A 25,311-nucleotide genomic window follows, 5' to 3' on the forward strand; every position below is an offset into this window, starting at 1 on the left:
AAATAAAATAATACATATCACATAAAATAATTAAACTTTACTTTTCCAATAAAAAAAAAAAAAAAAAAGACGTAGTTTTTTTTTAAAAAAAAATAGCACCAATAGTATGTATATTGTGTGCATTTAAATTGAATATAAAATAATTGTCATATTTTAACTTCCCAAGTTAAAAATCGAAAAATAAAACAAAAAGTGGTGGAAAATGCGGAAAAATATTGAAAATATTGATAATACTGAAAAAATACCGAAAAAATGCTGAAAAAAATACAAACAATACAAACAATACAAACAATATCAACTAGATATCTCTGTGAGTAAAAAAAAAATATGATAAAAAATATGATAAAATATGATAAAAAATGATAAAAATATGATAAAAAATATGATAAAAATATGATAAAAATATGATAAAAAATATGATAAAATATGATAAAAAATATGATAAAAAATATGATAAAAAATATGATAAAAAGAGTGCAAAGATATTCTTAAAAATTCCAATTTATTTTCAACTCATAAAGAATATTATACTATAATAATAACTGTTTTTTTTTCCATTTTTTTTTTAAATATTTTATTTTTGCTACCTTAGTTAGACAATGTATGCATGTGCATATGCCATAAATAAAATGGATGGTAAAATTAGGAAAATATAAAAAATAATTATAAAAAATAAAAAACTAATTTAAATAAAATATTAGAAATTTAATTAAAGGAATATGAAAAGTATTTTATTTTGTAAATTTAAATTGTATGCACTGAAAAATTCCATAACTTATTATAAATTATTTTATACGAATTGCAACTATATGTTGATATATATTCTTCTATTTATTTATATATCATTTTTAATAAAATTATATAAAAAAAGAAACCTTAAAAATATAATTAGAATTGTGGAGCATATATAGAATATTATATATGCAACAATGTTTTCAAATTTTTTTTTTTTTTTTTTTTTTTTTTCATTTTATTACTTATTTGCCAGGTTTTATTTATATAATATTTCTAAAATGACGGGAAACCAAACATGGTAAAAAAATTAAAATAAAAATAAAATAAAAAATAAATCGTACAAAATAAACCGTACAAAATAAACCGTACAAAATAAGGGTGACAAAATAAAGAATATCGAAGGAGTAGTGAAATAAACTAATTCTGCAAAAGCTTGCCAGGCAGTCAATATATAACATTCCCAAAAACAAAACTATTCAAATTTTGAAGAAGCAAAAAATTAGAAACAATTTCTTATGTACGAATTGGCAATGCATTCTTTTCTCCCCTTTCATTTTTTCATCATTTTTTCATCATTTTTCTCTCATTTTTTCATCATTTTTCTCTCATTTTTTCATCATTTTTCTCTCATTTTTTCTCATTTTTCTCTCATTTTTTCATCATTTTTTCATCATTTTTCTCCCCGTTCAAATTCGTACTGCCGAACTAAAAAGCTGTGCTAACGAAACAAAGAGACCAACACATTTTGATGTAGGAAAAAGAAAACCATGTATAGTTCAAGCCTAATAGTATATAAAAGGTTTAAGATATATAATAATCGGAACACAATAATAATAGTTGGTATAAATAAAAAAGAAGATGCATATAGCATTTGTGAATTAAAAAGAAGTAAAGAAATTGAAATAAAAAAATATTATGAAATATTTGGTAAATCAAATTATCGAAATTTAATAAAAAAAAAAAGAGGAGAATATTTATGTAAATGTGAAGGTATATTAGGATGTATTAAATTTCTAAATTATCCATATTTATATGTAGTTACAGATAAAGAAAAAATCGGAGTTTTATTTAATGAACATGTAATATATAGTGTAAAAAGTGTTTTGTTAATATCTTTTAAAGAAGATATATTTGAAAAAATAAATCATGAAAATAATTTAGTACAAATTTTTTATAATTCAGCAAATCATAAATATTTATATTTTTCTTATACATATAATTTAGCTAATAGTTTACAAAATAACTATTTTATACAAAAAGAATATTTAAAAGGAAATATAATATATAATAAAAAATATAAAAATAATTATATTTGGAATTTCTATCATTGTAAACCTTTTTTAAAAAAAAATATTTTTATTTGTCTATTTGTAATAAATGGCTATTTAATTCAATCTAAAATATCATTTTCAGGAAAATATGTTGATATTATATTTGTTGCTAGACGTAGTTATAAATATGCTGGAACAAGATATAGAAAAAGAGGAATAAATTATAATGGTTTTTCAGCAAATGAAGTAGAATCTGAAATAATTTTACATGAAAAAAATAATATATCTAATGGTATATTATCTTATGTACATTTAAGAGGTTCTGTGCCTGTATTATGGAATCAATCTATAAATTATAAATTATTAAAAAAACCAAAAATTAAATGTATGGAAAATGATATCAATTTTATATGTACAAAAAAACATTTTAGTTATCTATTTAAAAAATATGGATATCCAATTACCGTTGTTAATTTATTAAGTAAAAATAAATATAGTGATGAAGATTTATTATCTAATACATATAAAAAATGTGTTAATCTAATTAATAAATATATACCTACAAATATTAGAATTATATATAAACATTTAGATTTAAGAAAATTATATAAAATTGGAACTAAATTTGCTCAATATCATTTAAAACGTTTATTTAAATTCTCTTTAAATAATATTGGTTTTTTTTTTATACATAATAATCAAGTTTTATCGATTCAGAGAGGTGTGCTTCGTTTTAATTGTGTAGATTGTATCGATCGAACGAACGCTGCTCAAATTTTTATAAATATATATATGTTTATTAAATTTATTACATTAATAAATGTATTAAAAAAATCAGATTTATTTATATATGATTTAAAAAAGCTTTTTCAGATGTGTGAACAATTAGGAGATGCAGTAGCAAAACAATATGCAGGTTCTATGGCTCATAAAAAATATACATCTGAACAACATATTAATTTTTTTATTCAAACAAAAGAATTATTTACATCAATTAAAAGATATTATATTAGTTCTTTTAATGATTTAGAAAAACAAAATTCAATTAATTTATATTTAGGTATTATTAAATCAAAGTTGAATCAAATAGATAATGCACATAATCTCGACACTTATATACACAACTCCTTTTTCAAAGATATTGGAAATTATAAATTTTGGTGGGTTTTACCTCTAGAACATTTTTATTATAAAGTAGAATCACTACTTGATGTCTCACTCGGCGAATGTGAAAGGCGGAGGAAAAAAAAAAAATATATACATACATGCAAAAAAAAAAAAATATATAGATGCAAAAAAGAAAAAATATATAGATGCAAAAAAAAAAAAATGTATAGATGCAAAAATGGAACCAAATTGTGTATATCGAAACTGTCTTTGCATTTAAAAGGGTATAGAAAAATTGTAAAAAATGTAAATAAAAATTTAAAATTCTATAGCTGTTATAGCAAAACAAATGTCTTTAAAAATATGTACAATGTCAATAATATGTTCAACACATTTTTAAAACAAAATCGAATATTAAATTTGGAAAAATATTCAAATATAAATCAAGTTAACAAAAATAAAGAAATAGAGACACAAAATAATGTAATAAATAATGTAATAAATAGTGATCAAATAATTTTTAATTTTTTTAAAGAAATATGTTATACATTTGAATATTACAATGTTTATAAAAACAATTATAATCATTTTTTTAAAAATAAAAATATTTTCCGACTTAAAATTTGGAGATTAATTGCTTGTTACAATTATCTAAATTATTTAAAAATTTTTTTTCATTTTTTTTTTCTTGTTTATTATTCTTTTTGTTCCAAATATAATGTTATTCAAGTTTATTTGGACCATTTACGAATCATTTCAGAATGGCAACCAACCCACCTACCACCTCACGAAGCAGACAGAGCAGGCGAAGCAACCGAAGCAGCCGAAGCAAGCAGACCAAACAGAGCAACCGAAGCAGCCGAAGCAAGCAGACCAAACAGACCAAACAGAGCAACCGAAGCAGACGAAGACAAATGCTATTTGTATGGCGATGGGAATAACTATGATGAAGATACTTGTATTGTTAACAGAACCGACAATTTGTTTCACACTTCAAGCCAATTTAATTCTTATAAAAGTGATGTAGAAAATATTATTGAACAATTTAAAAAACGAGGAAATATGCCTATTTCATTACATTCATATATTAATTATTTTTATATAAATAAATTTAATTACAATTATTTTATTTTAAACTTATCATATATGCCGGAGGAAAATAATAATGAGGAAATGGATGTACAAAAAAAAAAAAAAAAAAAAAAAAAAAATACTAATACGAATACTAATACTAATACTAATACTAATACAAATATTTTTAACGAAATTGCAATGCCTTGTAGTAACCATCAGATGAAAGGATTGCATGCTTTCAGTTCCAAAATAATTCATAAAAAAAAATCCAAGCTTATTTTGGATCGCCACATAAAAAAACCGAAACTTATTTTGGATCGCCACATAAAAAAACCGAAACTTATTTTGGATCATCATATAAAAAAAAATATTATAAATCTACCATGTATATATAGCCCAATTTATTTTAATGCAAAACTGATAAAATATTTTATGTTTGCTCATTATTATTATGCTTCTTCTCCTTCCTCTTTGTCTTCTATTTATAATTATAAAAATTTAGGGAACATGAAAAAAAATACCGATTTGGTAGGAATACAAAATGGGGATAAATTGGCTAAATCAAATAAAACTACTACTTTTTATAATATCCAATTTTATCTCAAAAAAATTATTGAAATGGATAATGGATGTAATATTAACACATTTTTCACCGAACTATATATGTCTTATATTTATAGTTGCCATTATTACAAAAAAATTAGTTTAAATTTTCAAGGGGATATAAAAACGCTTTTTTATAATCCTACAAACACAGTTAATAACAATATTAATGATAATAATAATATTAATGATAACAATGAGAAAAAAGTAAATAATATAAAATCTGAAAAAATTCAATTTTTGCAAGAATATGATTCATTTGAAAATATTTTAAAAGAAAAAAAAAAAATAAAATTAATTAATGAAAAAATACATAATGAAATAAATTATCATTATCAGCTAGCTAATAAATATATGTCTATTGATAGTTTCCAAAAAAAATATGATCATGAAATGAAATATTTTCAAGAAAAAGATCAAAAAATTAAAAATTATTTTAAAAAAAATACTAAACTATGTAATATTTCAAATAAAAATGATCATAGTAATAAAATAGTTGAGTTTATTGAAAATATCAAATTAATTCATAAAAAAAAAGTATATAAATGGGAACATAAAAATGTTGAAAACTTTAATTCACTATCTGATCAACTTGAAAATAAAATGAATTATCACGATTATTGTGACCCTTTACGTAGAAAAATATTTGCCTAAAATATATAATCTGTTATATGTCTCAATAAGACAATAACTAGCCATATATTTAATATATAAAAATATATGAACGAATTCAATTTTAACAATCAAAAAAGAAAAAATAATTATAGTCACATATTTTGTAATAAACGAATATAAACCATTCCTTATTATTTTTTTGTTAATATCTATGCATATATTTGCATGCTGTTTTATAAAAATATAATATGAAACGAGGATGTTTTCACTATTATTACAACTGCTGGAAGAATATCGAAAAAAAATTATAACAAAATAACAATGACAAAATAACAATAACAAAATAACAATGATAACAAAATAACAATGATAACAAAATAACAATAATAACAAAATAACAATAATAAAAAAATAACAATAATATAATGGAAAAAGTCAAAAAAATCAATAAAACGAAGCATATAGCTGTTTAAAATGGGGTGCCCTTTTAAAAAAATAGAAGAAGGCCATTAATGGTATGGGTGCCTTATTTCCTTCAAAGCCATTTTTATTCGGTTAATGCTTTTTTAAAAAAAAAAAAAAAAAAAAAAAAAAACATGTGTGTAAATGCTAATATTTCCTTTTTTTGCCTGAACATTCATAATTTTTTGTTCACTAAAAAAATAAGGTTGCGTCTTTGTGGCTTACTCGATTGGGATATCCCCACTAACGGATTGGACGTACTCCTTTATTTTATTTTCAAAATCTAGGAAGAATGAAATAAGCATATATAATAAAAATTAGATTATCGCAATTAGTAGAAAATATGAAAATCTGAGACAATATAATGATACTAGCTAAATGAGAAAAACATAATTTTGCATGACTGTACATGTAGAATATTGAAAAAAAAAAAAAAAAAATTCATAAATAGTTGTTACTTTCAAGAGATATAGCTTGTAAGTCCAATTCCGAATTTATCAACTTTAAGGAAATATACCCCTTTATTATACAAACAATTAATATTTCTTTTGGAGGAAATATTAAACAAAGTGGTGTTTTATAAAAATCCAAAATAATTAAAGATGATAATTTTTGTAAATAGGGAATTTGATTAGGTTGTATATAATCATTCATTATTGATACAAAATTTGTTATAAAAAATGGAATGAGTTCAAATGATAATATTTTAGGTTTTATAAAATAATTAAAACTTTTTAATATTTCCCCTTCATAATATATCATGGCTTTTTGAATGAGTTGCAATTTTTGCCCTGAATTATTTAATACCCATTTAGAGGATGAAATATTTATATTTTTTTTTTTTTTTTTACATAATTTTTTAAATTTTTGTATATAAGCATTTTTGTCAATATGTGCATTTTTTAATATATCACTATTTTCTTCATTTGTATTTAATTGATCAAGATTGTGGTGTTCGATTTTGTTCGTGTCTTTCTTTTCTGCATCATTTTCTTCTTCCTTTTCTGCTTCATTTTCCGCTTCTTCCCCCCTTTCTGGCGAAAAATTATACTCTGATAAATCGTCGCTGTTACATTCTGAAAGGTATGAATTAAAAAGGTCGCTAACATCACTAATATTATTTATATCAGATATATATCCAGTATCTATAATAATATTGTTAAGATCTTTTAATTGATTATACAAATTGATATAGTGTTTTTTTTCTTCATCTTCTTCTTTATTTAGATGATATGAGTGTTTGGCATTTTTTTTTATATCTTCATTTTGTGTGTTGATTTTTCTTTTTTTTTTATTTTTGGTGCTGTTTTCTGAAACATTAACATTTTTATTGTGCTCATGTGTACATTTTAATATTTCATTTTTTTTTTTAGCCATTTCTATAAGGGTATCAAAAGTATCGTCATTTTTTATTTCATAACAATTTTTATGGTTATATATTAAATTAGGTTGAATTTGTTTAATTTTTTTTTTGATAATTTTTTTTTTATAAAAATAATTAAGTAATTTAAAAATACCTTTAGGTATATCATATAATTTTTGTGATTTTTTACATTGTTCAAAATCTTCTCTTAATTTCCATGCTAAAAATATACATGACCCAGCAATAATATAATTTATAGGTTTATTTTTTTTTGCTAATTTTTTTTTATTATATTTATGCATATAATATAATGCCATTGCAATAGTGGAAAATGATAGACGTAAATATTTTCCCAATATTATTATAAAATTAGATGTGTTTAAAACATATTTTCTAAATTTCTTTTTTTTTCTAAATTTTATATAATATTGATCGATTATATTAAATTGCATATTAGTATTGAAAGCAATTTTTAATTTTTTATATATTTCTTTTTTAATCTCTAATTTTATATTATCTATCATTTGCCCGTCATTTCGTTCTTCATCTCTTTCGTCATTTCTGTCGCCTCTTTCGTCATTTCTGTCGCCTCTTTCGTCATTTTCGCCACCTCTTTCATCATTTCTTTCCCCATTTTGATCATTCATATTATTTAGAGATGAAGTCAAATCATTTTTTTTATTATCATTTTCAAGTTTATCACATTTATTACTATCATTTAATTTGTGATCATCATTCATATTTTGATTTTCTCCTTTTCCTTCTATTCCTAAAATGTGAGTTGACTCATAACAGTCAGGGGATTGTTTTTTTTTTATATTTTTTATTTTTTCACACATTTTAGAATTTGTATGATTTATAAATATGTTTTCTTTTTTAATATTGTCATTTTTAAATTGGTCATATTTATTTAATAATTTTATGGCGGTATTGTCCATATTAGTTGTGTTAATTTGAGAATCTATTTGTGTTTTTGATTGCTTTTCTTTATTCTTATTTATATATTGTATATATTTATTTTGTTCATCTTCATTTATTTTATTTTTTAAATTATTTATATTTTGACTTTCCTTTACATTATCCTCCTCTATATTATCATATACATAATTATTAATATGCTTGTTTGTTGTTTTTTCATTTTTTTGTATTACACTATCTTCATTTATTTTTCCTTCATTTATTTTTCCTTCATTTATTTTTCCTTCATTTATTTTTTCTTTATTTTGTTTATTTTGTTTATTTATTGAATAACTTCTTATAACATTTTCATCACCACTTAAATTATAATTGTATAATAATTCAATAGTTTTCATATTTTGGCTATTTTTTTTTATTTAAATTGTAATTATAAAAAAACAAAAAAAAATATATAATTCAAACGATTTTATAAAAATCGCCTTTAAGTGTGCTATTTATCTATCTATTTTTCTATCTATTTTTCTATATATTTTTCTATCTATTTATCTATATATTTTCTATTTTTTTTCCAATTTTTTTCCCAATTTTTTCCCCAAATTTTTCCATTTTTTTCTGTTTCAAGTATGTAAAAAAATTACCCTTATATATGAGCCGAGGCTTTTCGCACTGCCCTTCTGCATACAGGCATGCAGTTACGTCGCCAAGCAATTAACTGGTTTTATGCATCCTTCCTTATTCCATTTATTTTGTTTATTCCATTTATTTTGTTTATTCCATTTATTTTGTTTATTTTGTTTTATATTTTTCCATTTTTATGTTTATTTTTTTTCATTTTTATTTGGCAGTTTTATTTTTTTGTATTGGGCCATTTTTAATAGCAGCGAAAATGCATGACTAATTTGCCGTTGTAAAATAAAAAAACAAATATATAAAATAATACAATATATAAAATAATACAATATATGCAATAATACAATATATACAATATATACAAATATACAATATATACAAATATACAATATATACAAATATACAATATATACAAATATACAATATATACAAATATACAATATATACAAATATACAATATATACAAATATACAATATATACAAATATACAATATATACAAATATACAATATATACAAATATACGCATATACGCATATACGCATATACGCATATACGCATATGCTTGTTTTCTTCCAATTATAAGAACATCCTTAAGTAGCCATTTTTATATATGTACTGGAAGTAGGATAATTAAGCGAAGAAAAAGATTGCCATAAAAAATAGGGTTAAATAAAATAGTAAAAAATATGATTAAAAAAAAAAAAAATAGCTAGCTGTTTGGATAGATAAGAAAAAAATATGCATATGATATATACATCGTTAGAGTTACCAAAAATATATTTCATTTTATATAAGGATATTAGTGTCAAATATAAAGACATATAGTGAATATATATAAATTAAATAAAAATAAAAGTGATAAAATGTTAAACTATAACCTTAGTAATATATGTGGAAGTTTTTATACAGGAGGAAAGTTAGCATTCAGCGAAGATGGCAATTCATTATTTGTTCCAATAAATAATAGAATAAATGTATACGATTTATGTAGCAATACATGTAATACATTAGTTTCAGAAAATAGAAATGACTTAAAATATATAGCTATTCATCCTAATATGGATATATGTATAACTATCGATAAATTTGGATATGGTTGTGTTATTAATTTATTAAAAGATAAAATAATAGGTAGAATTTTATTTAAATCAAAAACAGGTATAGTCACATCTTTCAATTATAATAATATTTTCACACCTCAAGAAGAACAAGATTCTGTTAATTTTGCTACCTTTACAAATTATGGAAAGTATTTTTTAGTTGGTATAGGAAGAAGGGTGGTCATATGGAATACGCCATCTAAACATAATAAATATCGATTAGTAAAATATAACGATTTATGTTACCACTCTTTAAATATTATATCAATAGATATATCAACTGATGATGAATATTTTTTAACTACCTCATATGATTTAACTATAAGGATACATACAATTAGCAAAAAAAAAAAAATACGCCCAACTGTTCTTAGTGGTAATAAAACCACTATAGTTGGAGCATTTTTTTCAAAAAATAGAGATTTTATTTTTAGCGTTAATAAATCGGGCCTCATAATAGTCTGGTCTTACGAGCTCGCCAAGGTGGGCCCAGAAGAGGGGGAAGAGGCGGTGGAGGAGGTTGAGGCTGGCGAAGTGGGCGAAGCGGAAGGTGGCCAAGTGGACGGTGGCAAGGTTGTGAAGGCATACAAAAAGAGGTGGTGCTATAAAAAAATATATTATTGTAATCAAGATAAAAACGAAGAAGTCGTTAAAGCGTGTTTTAATAAATACCGTGATTTATTAGTTATTGGGTATAGTAACGGGAAGTTTGCTATTTATAATACCCCTGAAATGATGTCATTATATAATATTAAAATTAACACAAATATAATAGATGATATAGTAATAAATAAAGATGGAGATTGGATTGCTTTAGCTGAATCTACAAATGGAACTATCATAGTATGGGAATGGCAAAGTGAAAGCTATATATTAAAACAATTTACTAGCAATAAAAATATAAAATGTGTAAAATTTTCGCCAATCATAAGTCATTTAAAGATAGGAAGTAATATAACTAATAATTCAATGTCATATCATGAGTCTGATAATTTTACAAGTAAATTTATTATAGCTACAGGAAATGAAGATGGAACAATAAAATTATATGACTATTTATCATATATTAATTTTGTAACATTTACTGCACATACTAATAGTGTTACAGATATATGTTTTTTACCACAAGGGAATGCATTTATTTCATGTTCTTTAGATGGAACATTAAGAGCATTTGATTTATTACGATATAGAAATTTTAAAGTATATACAGCAGATTTATTAGAGGAAGATAATAATTTTGCTGCTAAAAATAGCAATAATAATATGAACGAGTCAGGTAAAATTGTTGCCAAAAAAATATCTAAAAAAATTAATGTACAATTTTTGTGTGTGAATGTGAATGTAAGTGGAAATATAGTTGCTGCTGGAGGAAGAGGAAATGAATATATTGTATATATATGGAATATACAAACTGGAAAATGTATAGATAAATTATATGGTCATAATTCTCCAATTACAAAAATATGTTTTAGCACAAATTTAAAAAATGAAGGAGTTATAGCTACCTGTTCATGGGGTAATAATATTCTTATTTGGGATTTATATTCAAGAAGAAATAAAGGAAGTAAATTTGAAGAAATTATGAATTCACAAAGTATTTCATATATGTGTTTTGATCCAAGAGGTAATGATATATTAGCAGTATGTACTTTAGGGTGCAAAATCATTTTTTGGGATATATCGGTGCAAGAAATTGTCGGAACTATAGAAGGTGCAAGAGATATAAAAAGAGGAAGATTATTAGGAGAAGAATATTCAGCTATTCCTAAAATTAATAATAATAAAAAAAAAAGAAATAGAAAAGATGGAAATTATCCTTATGTAGATGATTTAGAAGATCAAGGAAAAAATACTGTTGTAAATCAAAATTGTTATTTTACATGTATCGATTATATACATAATGGAAATTATTTAGCAGGGGTAGCCAATACAAGTGTTAGCTTATATATATATGATACAAATATATATTTATTAGTTAAAATAATTGATTTAACAAAAAATTATTGTATTGATGGAATAAAAAGAGAAATATCATCACGATATTTAACAAGTGAAGGGAAACATATATATGAATATGATATAAGTGATGAAGAAGGTGATATATATTTAGATAATTATAAAATATTGAATAGAAAAAAAAAAGAAAATATATTGCCTGGTCAGGTAAATGAAAATTTTTTAAATAATAAATTTAAAAAATATAAATTATTATTAAATTATATTAACATATCAGGAGATGATAGACATATAGCAATTGCAAGTAGTATCGGATTATATATTCTAACAAAAGACCATCAATATTATTATGTACCAAATTCAAAAAATTTATATAAAGGTTTATTAGTTCCTATTAATTATGATCCTAAATTTTTAACACAAAATGTTAATGTAAAAAATTTTAAGCTTTCTTTAAAAAAAAAAGAATATATTAAAGCTTTTATTCTTTCATTAGCTTTAAATAATTATGAACATATTTTAGAGGTATATGAAAATGTCCCATATAATTTAATCCCTTTATGTGTTAAAGTTTTAACAAAGCCATTTATATATATATTAATAAATTTCATAAAAACGTTATTACTAAATGATACAATCAAGCATATACATTTGCATTTATATTACCTTAATTCAATTTTTACAATTCATTTTAGTATTTTTATAAATAGCGATTTTAGTACAGTAGTTAAAAATACTAATGTAATGACTAAAAATGAACAAGATAATAAAAACCCTCGAACTTCTATTTCAACAATTTCAGATGAATATAGAATATCTCTTCTTTTTATATTAAAACAAATTATTACTCTATATAATGGATTACAATATATATATACTAATAATATTAATGTTTTAAAATATTTGAGTCTAGATTTTTTACCATAATAAAAAAAAAATTCTGTGTTCATTTATAGCCACTTTTGAGTTTGTACTTTTTATATTTAATTTTTTTTTTTACATGTTTTATACATTTGTATACTAAAACTTTTTAATTTGGTGAAAAATTATTCATCATCATTTTTTTTAATTAAATAAAAAATATAACACAATAAGGAATATACATATAAATGGGGATCGATTTAAATAGTGAATTTAGTATTCACACACATTTTGTTCTGCACCATGCATCATTGCATCATGCATCGTTACATCATGCATCGTTACATCATGCATCATTATATCATGCATCATTGCATCATGCATCATTACATCATGGGTATGGTAGGCAATTTCTTTAAAATAAATATTAGGGGAATACGGACGTTTTTGCCCATGTTTAAAAGTAGTATAAGTGATATATACAAAGTTAATTAAAAAATATGACATATATTCCCTTCCCTTTTTATGGTTATTCATAAATTAACAAATCTGAGATATTTTTTTTTTGATGGCATTTCAACTTTTGTTATTTCATTTTTAAAATGTTTAGATATTTCATCATCCTGAAGAGTTGGAATGACACAACATTTGTCACCTTCATTCCAATTAACAGGTGTAGCTACTGGGGTGGTATAAGTAAGTTGTAAAGATTTTAAAACTCTTAAAATTTCATGAGCATTTCTACCTGTTGTTGCTGGATATAATACAGTTGCTTTAATTTTTTTTTCAGGAGAAATAAAAAAAAGGCATCTACATGTTAATGGTAAACCAGTTATATCTTTTTCTTGTTCATCCATAATTTTTAATTTATTTGCAAGTTCTCGTGATTCATCACAAACAATAGGAATTTCCCATTTATTTAATTTTCCATAATATTTTATATCTTCTATCCATTTATCATGTGACTCTTTTGAATTACAACTAAAGCCTATTAATTTACAATTAAGTTTTAAAAAGTCTTCATGCATTTTTCCTAATTCTGCTAACTCAGTTGTACATACTGGAGTAAAATCATTTGGATGACTAAATAATATTGCCCAACTATTTTCTATATATTTATATAATTCAAAATCACCATCTATACCTGAAGCTTTGGCTGTAAAATTTGGAAATGTTGCTCCTAAATGATATCCCATATTGATATACAAGTTGTTGTATTTATGTGCTAAAAAAATATTTTAGAATATCTATATTATAATGGATGTTGTTATTAAATTGTTCCAAAATTGGAAAAAATATAATTGCTTCCTGGTTATAAATTTTTATTTTTTTTTTATAAAAAAATATTATTTTTTATTTCCTTAAAAAAATTTTAAAAATACATGAACGTGCAGGTGTTTTAGTGAAAAAATAAACAATATGAAGAAAAGTTTAAAAATAAGCAATAAATTTATAAATAAAATTAAGTTGAAAATAATTTGCAATAACAAAATATTTCAGTAAGAAACAGTATGAAGAAATGTGATAAAAAATAAAATAATTTAATGCAAAAAAAGAAAATTGTATTCGAAAATTTTGTCGAAACGACTGGCTTGTAAAACCGTATACATACATGCATACATACATATATATATATATATATTTTACTTTTTCAAATATTTGTAAAATAATTATATGGTTTTGGAACACCAAAAGAATAATACTATTTTTAACATAGAAATATACGAAAGTAAATTTTTATATAATTCCGAACCATGTGCATACACAATATGTGTGCTTAACCTATCGAATTTTATAATCATGTTAAAGGCGCACAAAATGTAAGTAGTAATAGTAATAATAATAATAATGACAATAATAATGACAATAATAATGACAATAATAATGACAATAATAATGACAATAATAATGACAATAATAACGATAATAATAATGACAATGGAAACAGCGAAACACGTTAAAAATTATGAACGTACATAATTTATAACTTATGCAAATAGCCAACTTCGACTGTAAATTAATGTTCACTAAAAGTGTAAGACAATAAATAAATAGTTAAACAAATGAGTAAATAATTAAATAACACATTATCGTACTGATAATAGGAAGAAAAGTTGCATATATGCTCGTGTGCTACATAAAATATGCGACAGCGTTTAAATACCTTATAATTTTAGAAAGCTTTAAGCAATAAATTTATGTACAACCTTAAAATATAATTTAAATTAAATATTTTTTTTTTTCACTATTATTCATATGATTATTGTGTGTATTTCTATGATACATTTTAAGTGTCTGATTGATATAGTTATTATTTATTATAAAAATTTATACTTTTCTTTCGAAATATATTTAAGGGTTAAGGATAGAAAATTACATGAAAAATATATTTTTTATTATAAAAAAAGCTAGCTCCTATTGGTGTGCTTATATATATAAGGTTTTTATTGGAATGAAGAAAAGATGAAAGGTGTTGTATTATTATATATAAAGATAAGCTTATGTTATATTCTTTAAAATGAATAACTATTTTTGAATTCATTTCCTTTATAAATATTTGTTTATTTTTACTTATTTATTATTTAGGTGATTTATATTGTTTTAATTATTAAAATTATATGACCAAGCAATATTTTTTTTTTTTTTTTTTTTTTATAAAGCTAATATAAATAGGTTAATATTTTATGGAGAAATATATGCTTAATTAAAAAAAGGAGAAAAATTAGTTTGGATAAATTATATGAATTACTACATATTAGTGATACATTTTTTATAGAATAAAAGTTGTGGTATATTTTAATAGTAAGTAGTTAGCCTATAATAATTTTATTTATGCTTTCAAGTTATGTGTGTGATTTTTTTTTTAATATCATTTCTATTTTTTCCATGTTATCAATCGGGATATGTAAAAGAATTACATAATAATAAAACTTTTTAATATCGTCACAAAAATTATGTACATTTATCACTACATTATTCTTTATTTTAATTAAATTTTTTTTTTTTTTTTTTTTTTTCGCTGCCTTCTATTTTGAAATCGCATTAATGCACATGTACCACACACAGGTATGCAAATATATAATTCGTAAGCTTGTTAAATTAAAAAGATGAAATATGGATAAAATAATTTTAGGAAAATTAGTAAAATTTTAATAATGTAAATAGTTATATACAAAACTAGCTTAAATAGTTTAAAGCTTTTGTACACTTTTGTAAAATTATTCCATTTTAGAGATAAAATAATTATAAGGGCTGGTTATAGAAACAACAGTATGTGTGTAAAAGTTTAGAAAAAATATAATATGCTTTAAAAAAAAAAAGCGAAAATGAGAATAAACAAATGTTAAATTGCATAATAAAATGTACATTTTCATGTATATATACGAGACACCTTTAAATATTTTTAACTCACATTTTATTAGTTGAATGATCATATATAAAAATAAATGATATTTAAAAAATAATAAAATAAATGTAATTTTTATATTCAAATTATATTCCATTTTGTTTTTGTTACACATACTTTATATTTTTTTGTTATTATTATATTATTATTATTTTTTTGTTTTGGAACAATATTTTTCATGACTTTTTTAAGTGACTATCAAATGTTACATTACTATTCCGTGAAATTGCGTCTCTCTATATAGTATAGAGAATATAAACGATATACATATATATATTGTTTATATTTGCATTTTATTTTAGAGTTTATTATGTTAGTTTTGTTTAAAAACAAACATAGAAAATGGTGTATTAATTATTGTATATGCATAACCCATCATATACATAAAAAGTGTATATATAAAGTATATATATATATATATATATGTGCTTATATATAATGCTTAATTTTCCCCATTTTAATTTTGTGTTAGCACATCATATAAGCACTTTTTCGAATTTTCTAATATTTCGATTTTGTTTTTATTTGTATAATTTTGTTTCGTTATTAACCCGTTTAAATATTTTTTATAATAAACACCAATATATGTTTTCAATAATTTTTAATTATATAGGATGTAATGATATTTTATTTTTTTCCAATTATATAAATAAGATATTCAAGATCTGTCGATATATATTAAGCGCGTTATTGTCACTATTTGTTTGTTTATTTTTTATGGGAAAATTAATAGCATTGTTGTATGGTATGTTTATTATATGACTTGTGCATATTTTTTTTTTCATAATTAGCGAATTATTTCCTTTAATTGTATCCATGTAATTTATGTGTTTTTAGTAAAATATAACTTATTTTTATGTGATAATATAATTATTTATTATTTATTATCATTTTTATATTTTCGATTTATTCGTATTTACAAAATTGAGGGTGGTATTATCCTGCCCGTGTATCATGAACATGTTACACCCCAAGTTGTACATGTTTATTTGATATATTTTAAATATTTTTTTTAATTTAACATGTAATAACAAATATGTGATAAATAAATGAATGTGTAATATATATACATGTGTGAATAAATCTAATATAATTTTACACATAATGATGAAGTTTGTTGTTTTCGTTTTACCATTTTTTACTTCCCTTTTGGGAATATGTTTGTATATACACTAGTTGAGAAAATATGACCATATTCAATTAGCTATTTTTATGTGCATATATATTAGAGGGATAAAATAAAACTACTATATTATATGGATACATGATTATTCCTTTTTTATTACACCGAATTATTTGCATATAGAACAAACATACACATTTTATTTTGGTTTATTTTGTTTTATTTTGGTTTATTTTATTTTTTATTTATATTGATTGTAATTTATACATATTCGAGGGGAAAGGAAGAAAAGTAGAAAAAGTACAAAAAAATAGAAAAAAATGATGTAAGGAAAAAAAATAGAAAAAAAGAATGTAAGCAAAAAAGGGATACCGAAATAAAGGGGATATGAAATTCGGCTTAAGCTAAGCCAAATTAGATACAAACAAATATATTATTTCATTATATTTGGAAATATTACATTTTAAGAATCATTAAACTTTTAGTGCGTTTGTTTAATTTTGTTGACTTGATTAACTCGCTCATTTTCTAATATATATATAATATAATATATATATAATATAATATATTATATATTTTTTTTACACATATATTGTGAATAATGTGCCTTAATAAATTTAAACTCTAGTGAAGTACACATTGACGATATAGTAAATGAGCCTCAGGATATTTTTTTTTATATGAAAATTATATCCATATTGGTACGATATATATATATAGTGTAAAATTTAATATGATATATAATATCTGATATTTGTATCAAATACAAAAATCAGCAATATACACATTTTATTCAACACATTGAAAGATATGTATTTATGCGAATAAATAATATGGATAAATATTTTTAGAATTTTTTTTTATCATATTTTCGCATATTATAAGCATATATATTATTTGAAATGCTCCAATTTTTTCTTTTTATTTCATATTTATTTTATTAATTTTTTTTAAGTTCACAAAATTTTTACTATATATATGTGTGCATATATTATTGTGTAAGTATATATAAATTTATATTGTTTCGAAGAAAAGTTATATTTTTCTTAATTCTCATTTATATATATTTATGTGTAACATTCCTTTGTAATTTTTTGTGTAATAAATTATGTTACATACATTTTTTTTTTTTTTTTTTTTTAATTCAACATTATTATTTTTTATTAAAAATATTTTAATTTTTATTACGTGTTTTCCTTCCATTTCTTTCTCTAATTTTCACCTCTTAACATTATTTTTTTTTTTTTGCCAATTTGTACACAATTGTATAATCTGCACATTGCAAATCCACTAAGAGCCACGTGTAATGCATATGTGTATATGTTTATATATATATTTATATGTACCGTTTTTTTAAACATATTTATAATTACATTTATACATGCATACATACACATATGTATATGTACGTGTGCATAAAATTTAAGTTTTAAATATGGATGATTTTGAAATAAATCTATCACTTGAGAATTATTTAGAAGACGAAAAGGTGTTACATAATTTTCCTTTAAAATTTATATACGTATTAATATATGCTTACAAAAATTATTATTTTAACATTTATTTAAAACAAAAATGTAAAAATAAACCGAATGAAAATTTGATTGAAGACCTAGTGAATAATATTAATGAGGACAATGTCTTAGACTTATCTTTGAATATATTAAAAAAGCGGTATAATTATAAAAAAAAAAAAAAACGCATTTTATTTGATACCTCTGAAAGCATAAATAGTAATTTAAGTTGGGATGATAAACAATATAATGAAGAGGAATCAAACAGGAAAAAAAATAAAAATAATAATACACATGATTATACTAACCTAAGTGGTGATGACATTTCTACAATAAAGCCAAATAACGATAACAACAATTACCTCACAAGTAAACATGAGGATAATAATCCAACAAATTTGAAAAATAAAGTTTACGGATTCAGCAAATATTTTGAAAACAGTAAATCTGGTTTATCAAAATGGCGAAAAAACTTAAATCTAGCCAATAAAAATGAAAATATAAATTGTAATGAAGAAAATTGTGATGACCAAAATGAAAATTATTCTGAACGCGACATAATTTTTTTGATACATTATTTTATGCACAAATTTGTTTTTAATAAAGATGGTAAAAAAAAAATTAAATTAACGACGAAAAAAAACTTGATTGAAAAATTAGAAAAACTAGAAAAAGAAACATTGAAAATTGACAATATTGTTAAAAGTACTAACAACCATTTTAGTAACGTAGAATGTTTTGATAAAAATGATATTACTGGTGTGTGCAAAAATTTAGAAAACAACAGTTTTTATTATGAACAAGTCATACAAAATGATGAAAAAAAAAAAAATATAAATAATAATGAAATAAATTCTGACAAAGAGGATAAAACAAGCCATAATATTAATGAAAATATAATTTCGCTTACAGAAAATTCTAAGCTATCTGAATATTCTAATAAAATAAAAAATGATGATACACCATGTTTAGAATATCATGATGATATTAAAATGGTAATAGGAGAAAATAAAGATAATGATAATAGTACGTGTGCAGATATAGGAACAATTAAAGATAAAAATGAATGGATTTTGGAAAAAACTGATCAATCAGAAAATAACAATATAAATAATAACGAAATTTCAAATAAAGATAATACTAATCTCGAGAGTAGTAATAATTCAATAAAATGGGAATTTGAAGGAGACGATAAAGATTGTGATAAAACACATAATGAATTTGAAATAGAAAGCATTAATGAAGAAATGGCTATGGAAATTGAAAAAAAAAAAATATATGAAATAATTGAAAATTATTTTTATAAAAAAAATATATATTTTAATGCAAATGAGATATTTTATCCTTTTAGTGCTAAAAATTTTAACACACGTAATAAAAGAAAAAATAAAAATAAAAAAATAAATAAACCACTTCTTCCAAATGTTAATAAATGTGCAAGTGTAATTGAATCATATGATAATAAATTATCTGAACAAAAATATGTGAAAAATAAATCATTACTTTCAAAATTGAAAAAAGGTTTAAGTTTATTATTAAAAAATGAAAAAACAAAGAAAAAAGGGAAAAATAAAAATTCCGAAAATAGTACAAATTATGTGAATAATAATTATGATGAAAATGAAAATTATCAAATTAATAATGATTTGAAAAAAAAACAAAAAAATGGAAAAAATGAATATAAGAAGGAGAATATGATTCCAATTGAAAATCTAAAAAATAATCAAGAAAATTTAAAAGGAAATGTATTAAAAAAATGTTTATTAGATGTAATAGATTATAGTGAAATGTGTATGTTTTCTAATAATGATAATAAAAATAATTTGCTAAATTTTTCAAATAAAACCAAATTTAATATAGGAGGAAATGAACATATAGCACATCAAAATTTACAAGAAAGTAATATAAGCCAAAAATATTTAGATCTTCAAAATGATATACATAATAATGATAATCGACGAAATATTTATAATAATTTTAAAAATATAAAAAATAGAATGGTAAATACAATTGATCAAAGATATGGATATGAATTAAATAATTCACGATATTATAATAATATACATGTAAATGCACCAGTAAATATTCAAAACCCAAACATAGGGGATAATAGAAATAAAGAAGTTATAGGAAATTATAATGTAAATACAAATTCTATGTTTTATAATAATTCAGGAGAATATTTAAAAGGTCATAAAACACATAATGATATTAATCACAATAATAACAATTCAGACAATAATAATAATTCATTGCAAAATAGAGCTAGCTATTTTTATAATGGAAGAAATAATACAAATATAGATAATAATGTATTTAACCATTCTATAATAAATACAAAAGATACAGAATTTCATGAAAAAAATAAAAATCTTCATATTCAAAATATACCATATAACAATATATGGCCTACTAATATGTATCCTGTTTCAAATGCAAATTCTTTTATATCTTTAGATCATGTGAATAATAAAAATGAAAGAAATTGTAAAACATCTGGAATTAATTTGGATACCCATGATAATATGATACAAAATGGTAATAAACGAAATATGAGAATACACAATGGAATAGAAAATGAAAATCGAATAAAATGCGAAAACATAAATGAATCTTATTATAAAAAACATGAAAATATTAATTATCTTAATAATAATAATATTTCTCCTTATATGTATAATAATTATCATATGTCTACATTAAGGGAAGGAGATGGAATAAATGCCAAATTGAATCAAAGAGGGTGCAGAAGAGGTCGAGGTCGAGGAAGAATTGCATCAAGAATAAATAATAATGATTATCTTTTAGGAAATAATAATGCACTACCAAAAGCAAAACGGGGCAGAAAACCATTAGCAAAACATCTTAGTCAAAAGTGCTCTAGAGGTCGAAGAAGAAACGATGAAATTGTTAATAATTTTTCTTTTAATGTTATAAATGATGAAAATGAAGAAAAAAATAATGAGAGAAAAAATAATGAGGAAGAAGATGGGTGCAATGATAAGGAATTAAAATATAAAAACAAAGATAATGATAATGATGATGATGATGATGAGGAAAATAACGGGGACAATGAAAATCATGAATCCCAAATAAATGGATACACATCTAGAACCCATATTAACGTGAATCCTAATAATTCAGAAAATAACACAAACACAAATGGCAGTAATAACAATAATAATAATGATACACATGCAAAAGATCATAAAGAAATAGGTGAAGAATATAATGGAGATAAAACACCAAGCTATTTAGGAAAAGATGAGGAAAATGAAAATAATAATAAAATTAAAAAAAGCCCCAACAAATTAAGCAATAGCGAAATTGGGAAATCCAATAATTATATACTAATTGGAAAAACAGATAAAGATAGTAATAGCAGTACAGAAAATATTCACAATTATAATATTAGCGATAATAAAATTGATTCGAAAGATGTTAATATAGATGTAGAGAATATAAACCCTCTTTCTATCTCAAATAATAATGAAAATAATAGTTTGATAAAATACAAATCCCCAAATGATGATGAAAAAAATTTAAATATGACATCGTTAAATAGTGAAGTAATATATCCTAATCACAGTAATAATAATTTGAATAAAATTGAAAAAAAAAAAAACGACGATGATGGTGATGATAATAATAACAATTCAAAACCATTTTCCCATGAATCTATAAAAGATAGCAAAATAAATTATTCACATAAAAATTTATATATTTCTAAAAATAATGTCCATAATGGAAATATACGTGGATATATAAATAACGAATTGGGTGATAACTTTGAAGGTTCAATAACTAATCTTTATATTGATTCAAATAAAAGTAACGATTTGATAAACTTTCGAGATAATAAAAATATGTCTCTTCAAGAATCCGGATTAGAATCAGAATCAGAATCAGATGAACCCAAATTTACAAAAATTGGATTGACATCTGAAAAAGATGTTAAACAAACAAAAATAAAAAAAACAAGATCAAATTTTAATACCGTTTTGGGAGTATCTAATGTGTCTAATATTATGAACGATGAAGATACACCAAATACTACAGTTGGTTTTGGAAATTTTTATAATCCAAATAAAGATAAACTTCTAAATAATTCAAGTTGTTTAAAAAGAGGCACTTTAATATGTAATAAAATGAAATTGTTAAATGATGGAAAAGATAATGAAATGTTAGATTTTCAAATTAATAAAGAAAGATATAAAAATGAATATAGTGGGGAAGAAAATAATAAAAATAAATGTGGAACTAAAATAAAAAATAATAGAAAAGATATATTTGAAAATTTGGAAGGGGATATAAAAATAATAAATAAAAATCAAGGAATAAAAAGAAGAGCAAATAAAAATATATCAATAGAAGATGATGAAGATTATAATTTAGATCCAAATTTTGGAAAAAATAAAAAATTAAAAAATGAAGATAATGAAAAATATTACATAAATAATGAAATGGATTTTAAAAAACATTCAGATGAATATGAAAATATTGTAAATAACAAAAAAAAAGTTGAGAAAATTGGAAATAATGATTATGATGAAAAAAATACAAATAGTCAAAAAATGAAAGGAATACAAATTGAATATACACCAAAAAAAATAAATAAAAAGGAATGTACTAAGACTTCATCATATCATGTACATAATTATAATGCCGAATCCACTGAATATGATAATAACAATAATAATGATGATGAAATGAACAAATTAGATATTATTTCCGATTTTGATAACTTGAATTCTATTCATAAATCTGATAAACAATTAAGAAGACGTACCACTTGGAATAAATCAGATAATAATGCACTACAATTAAATATAGATGCAAATAAAAATAAAAGCAATCAATATATTAGTAATACGTTATGCAACAATAATAATAATACGTTATGCAATAATAATACGTTATGCAATAATAATACTTTGTGTAATAATAATACATTATGCAATAATAATAATAAGTGCTTATATGGAAGCCCAACAAAAAATGAAACAAACAAAAGCACAATTGTTGTTAATAAAGAAATAAATTTAGATCGAGACAAATTTAATTATGTTTTGAACATAAAAAATATAAATAAAGAATTAGGAAGTAATAAAACAAATTCTAACATTGAAATAGATCAAAAAAATGGAGATTGTAATATAGAAAATTTTGATAATTTTGATAATTTTGATAATTTTGATAAAAATGAACAAATAAATAAAAACGAAACATGTGGAAGAAGTTTACTTCAGAATAATGATGATATAAAAAAAAAAAAAAAAAAAAAAAATGAGTACGAATTAAATAGTTCTAATAGTTATAACTGTATTGATATCAAAAATCAAGATAATGACCAAATCGAAGAAATCGAATTTTACAATAATGATAATATGTATACTATAGAAAAAAAAAAAATATCTCAATCTGACCCTGATATAAACAATAAAATATTTGAAGATAATTTAATTGACAAAGAAAACGATAAAAATGATAATGATGTTTGTAATGATGATGAAAGTATAAATGATCTCAATGAGATTGAGATTGAATCCGTAAATAGTAAGAAAAAGGGAAGAAAACCAAAGACTGCGATTTTAAAAAACGATAAAATAAATATTAATGAAAATAAACTTCCAAATAAAAATTTTGATGATACTTTTATTTTAAACAAACAAGTTGAAACAAACAAGTCTACTGATTCGAAGAGGCGAACTAAAGCTTCCAAAAGACACCAAGATTTAAATTTCAGGGTCGAGAAGATCGAGACTGGTGCATACAACGAGAATGGAGAGAAGGTTTCTGGCGTCTGGTATGTTCCGACTTTTGCTCCGACTTTTGCTCACGCTTGCTCACGTTTGCTCACTTCTTTTCACTTTACACTTTTCACTTTACACTTTTCACTTTTCACTTTTCACTTTTCACATATTGCATTTTATTTTGGTGCCCATTTCTCATCAGGTACGACACAAATCGGAGACTATGGCGTGTAATGTACATCGAAAATGATAAGCGAAAAACTCGAGGCTTCTCTCCGCGAATCTATGGATTCAATGCTGCAAGGGACATGGCGGTTCAACTCAAATATGAAATGAACAAGAAAAATAAAAAATGAGAAAAAAATGAGAAAAAATGAGAAAAAAATGAGAAAAAATGAGAAAAAAATGAGAAAAAATGAGAAAAAAATGAGAAAAAATGAGAAAAAAATGAGAAAATAGTAACATTTTCAAAAACATTCCTACCCCCCTCCCCATTTCCTGACCTTTCGATTCGAGGTAAAATACCTCTGCCCGCGGGAAACCAATCACTTCCGTTATACTACAATATATTACATATATATTTTATTTTCCTTTTTTTTTGAAACACCTTTTGTACAAAATTGTTCGTTTTCCGCGTACTCCGACGCATTAGAATGAATTATGTGAATGGTGAAGCAATGCATTCAGGCCGAAGCTCGCATTCGTTTTATATATATACATATTTTTTTATTTTTTATTTTACATTTTTATATATTTTTTTACATGTTTTATTCCCCCATTTCGTGGTTATTCGTTGATTTGATTAATTTGATGTGT

The 25,311-nt window shown here is 22.4% G+C and overlaps 5 protein-coding genes across 5 annotated transcripts; 3 read left to right on the forward strand and 2 right to left on the reverse strand.

Moving 5' to 3' along the window:
- Positions 1–1,502: 1,502 nt before the first annotated feature.
- PY17X_1231200 (inositol 5-phosphatase, putative) lies at positions 1,503–5,444 on the forward strand (the record flags this gene model as incomplete). Its single annotated transcript, XM_022956830.1, has 1 exon — positions 1,503–5,444. One exon carries the CDS (start codon positions 1,503–1,505, stop codon positions 5,442–5,444), a length of 3,942 nt encoding a protein of 1,313 aa, XP_022812673.1.
- Positions 5,445–5,914: 470 nt separating this feature from the next.
- On the reverse strand, positions 5,915–8,543 carry PY17X_1231300 (conserved Plasmodium protein, unknown function; the record flags this gene model as incomplete). Its single annotated transcript, XM_022956831.1, has 3 exons — positions 5,915–5,966; positions 6,093–6,150; positions 6,326–8,543. 3 exons carry the CDS (start codon positions 8,541–8,543, stop codon positions 5,915–5,917), a joined length of 2,328 nt encoding a protein of 775 aa, XP_022812674.1.
- Positions 8,544–9,642: 1,099 nt separating this feature from the next.
- Positions 9,643–12,765, forward strand: PY17X_1231400 (uncharacterized protein; the record flags this gene model as incomplete). The annotated part of the gene is made up of 1 exon (XM_719461.1): positions 9,643–12,765. The coding sequence occupies one exon, from the start codon at positions 9,643–9,645 to the stop codon at positions 12,763–12,765; it is 3,123 nt and encodes a 1,040-aa protein (XP_724554.1).
- A 467-nt stretch (positions 12,766–13,232) lies between these two features.
- Positions 13,233–13,895, reverse strand: PY17X_1231500 (1-cys peroxiredoxin; the record flags this gene model as incomplete). Its single annotated transcript, XM_719462.1, has 1 exon — positions 13,233–13,895. One exon carries the CDS (start codon positions 13,893–13,895, stop codon positions 13,233–13,235), a length of 663 nt encoding a protein of 220 aa, XP_724555.1.
- A 4,768-nt stretch (positions 13,896–18,663) lies between these two features.
- PY17X_1231600 (AP2 domain transcription factor, putative) lies at positions 18,664–24,851 on the forward strand (the record flags this gene model as incomplete). Its single annotated transcript, XM_022956832.1, has 2 exons — positions 18,664–24,548; positions 24,698–24,851. 2 exons carry the CDS (start codon positions 18,664–18,666, stop codon positions 24,849–24,851), a joined length of 6,039 nt encoding a protein of 2,012 aa, XP_022812675.1.
- Positions 24,852–25,311: the final 460 nt, after the last annotated feature.

Source organism: Plasmodium yoelii (assembly GCF_900002385.2).
Source record: "Plasmodium yoelii strain 17X genome assembly, chromosome: 12".
Classification (NCBI taxonomy): Eukaryota; Apicomplexa; class Aconoidasida; order Haemosporida; family Plasmodiidae; genus Plasmodium; species Plasmodium yoelii.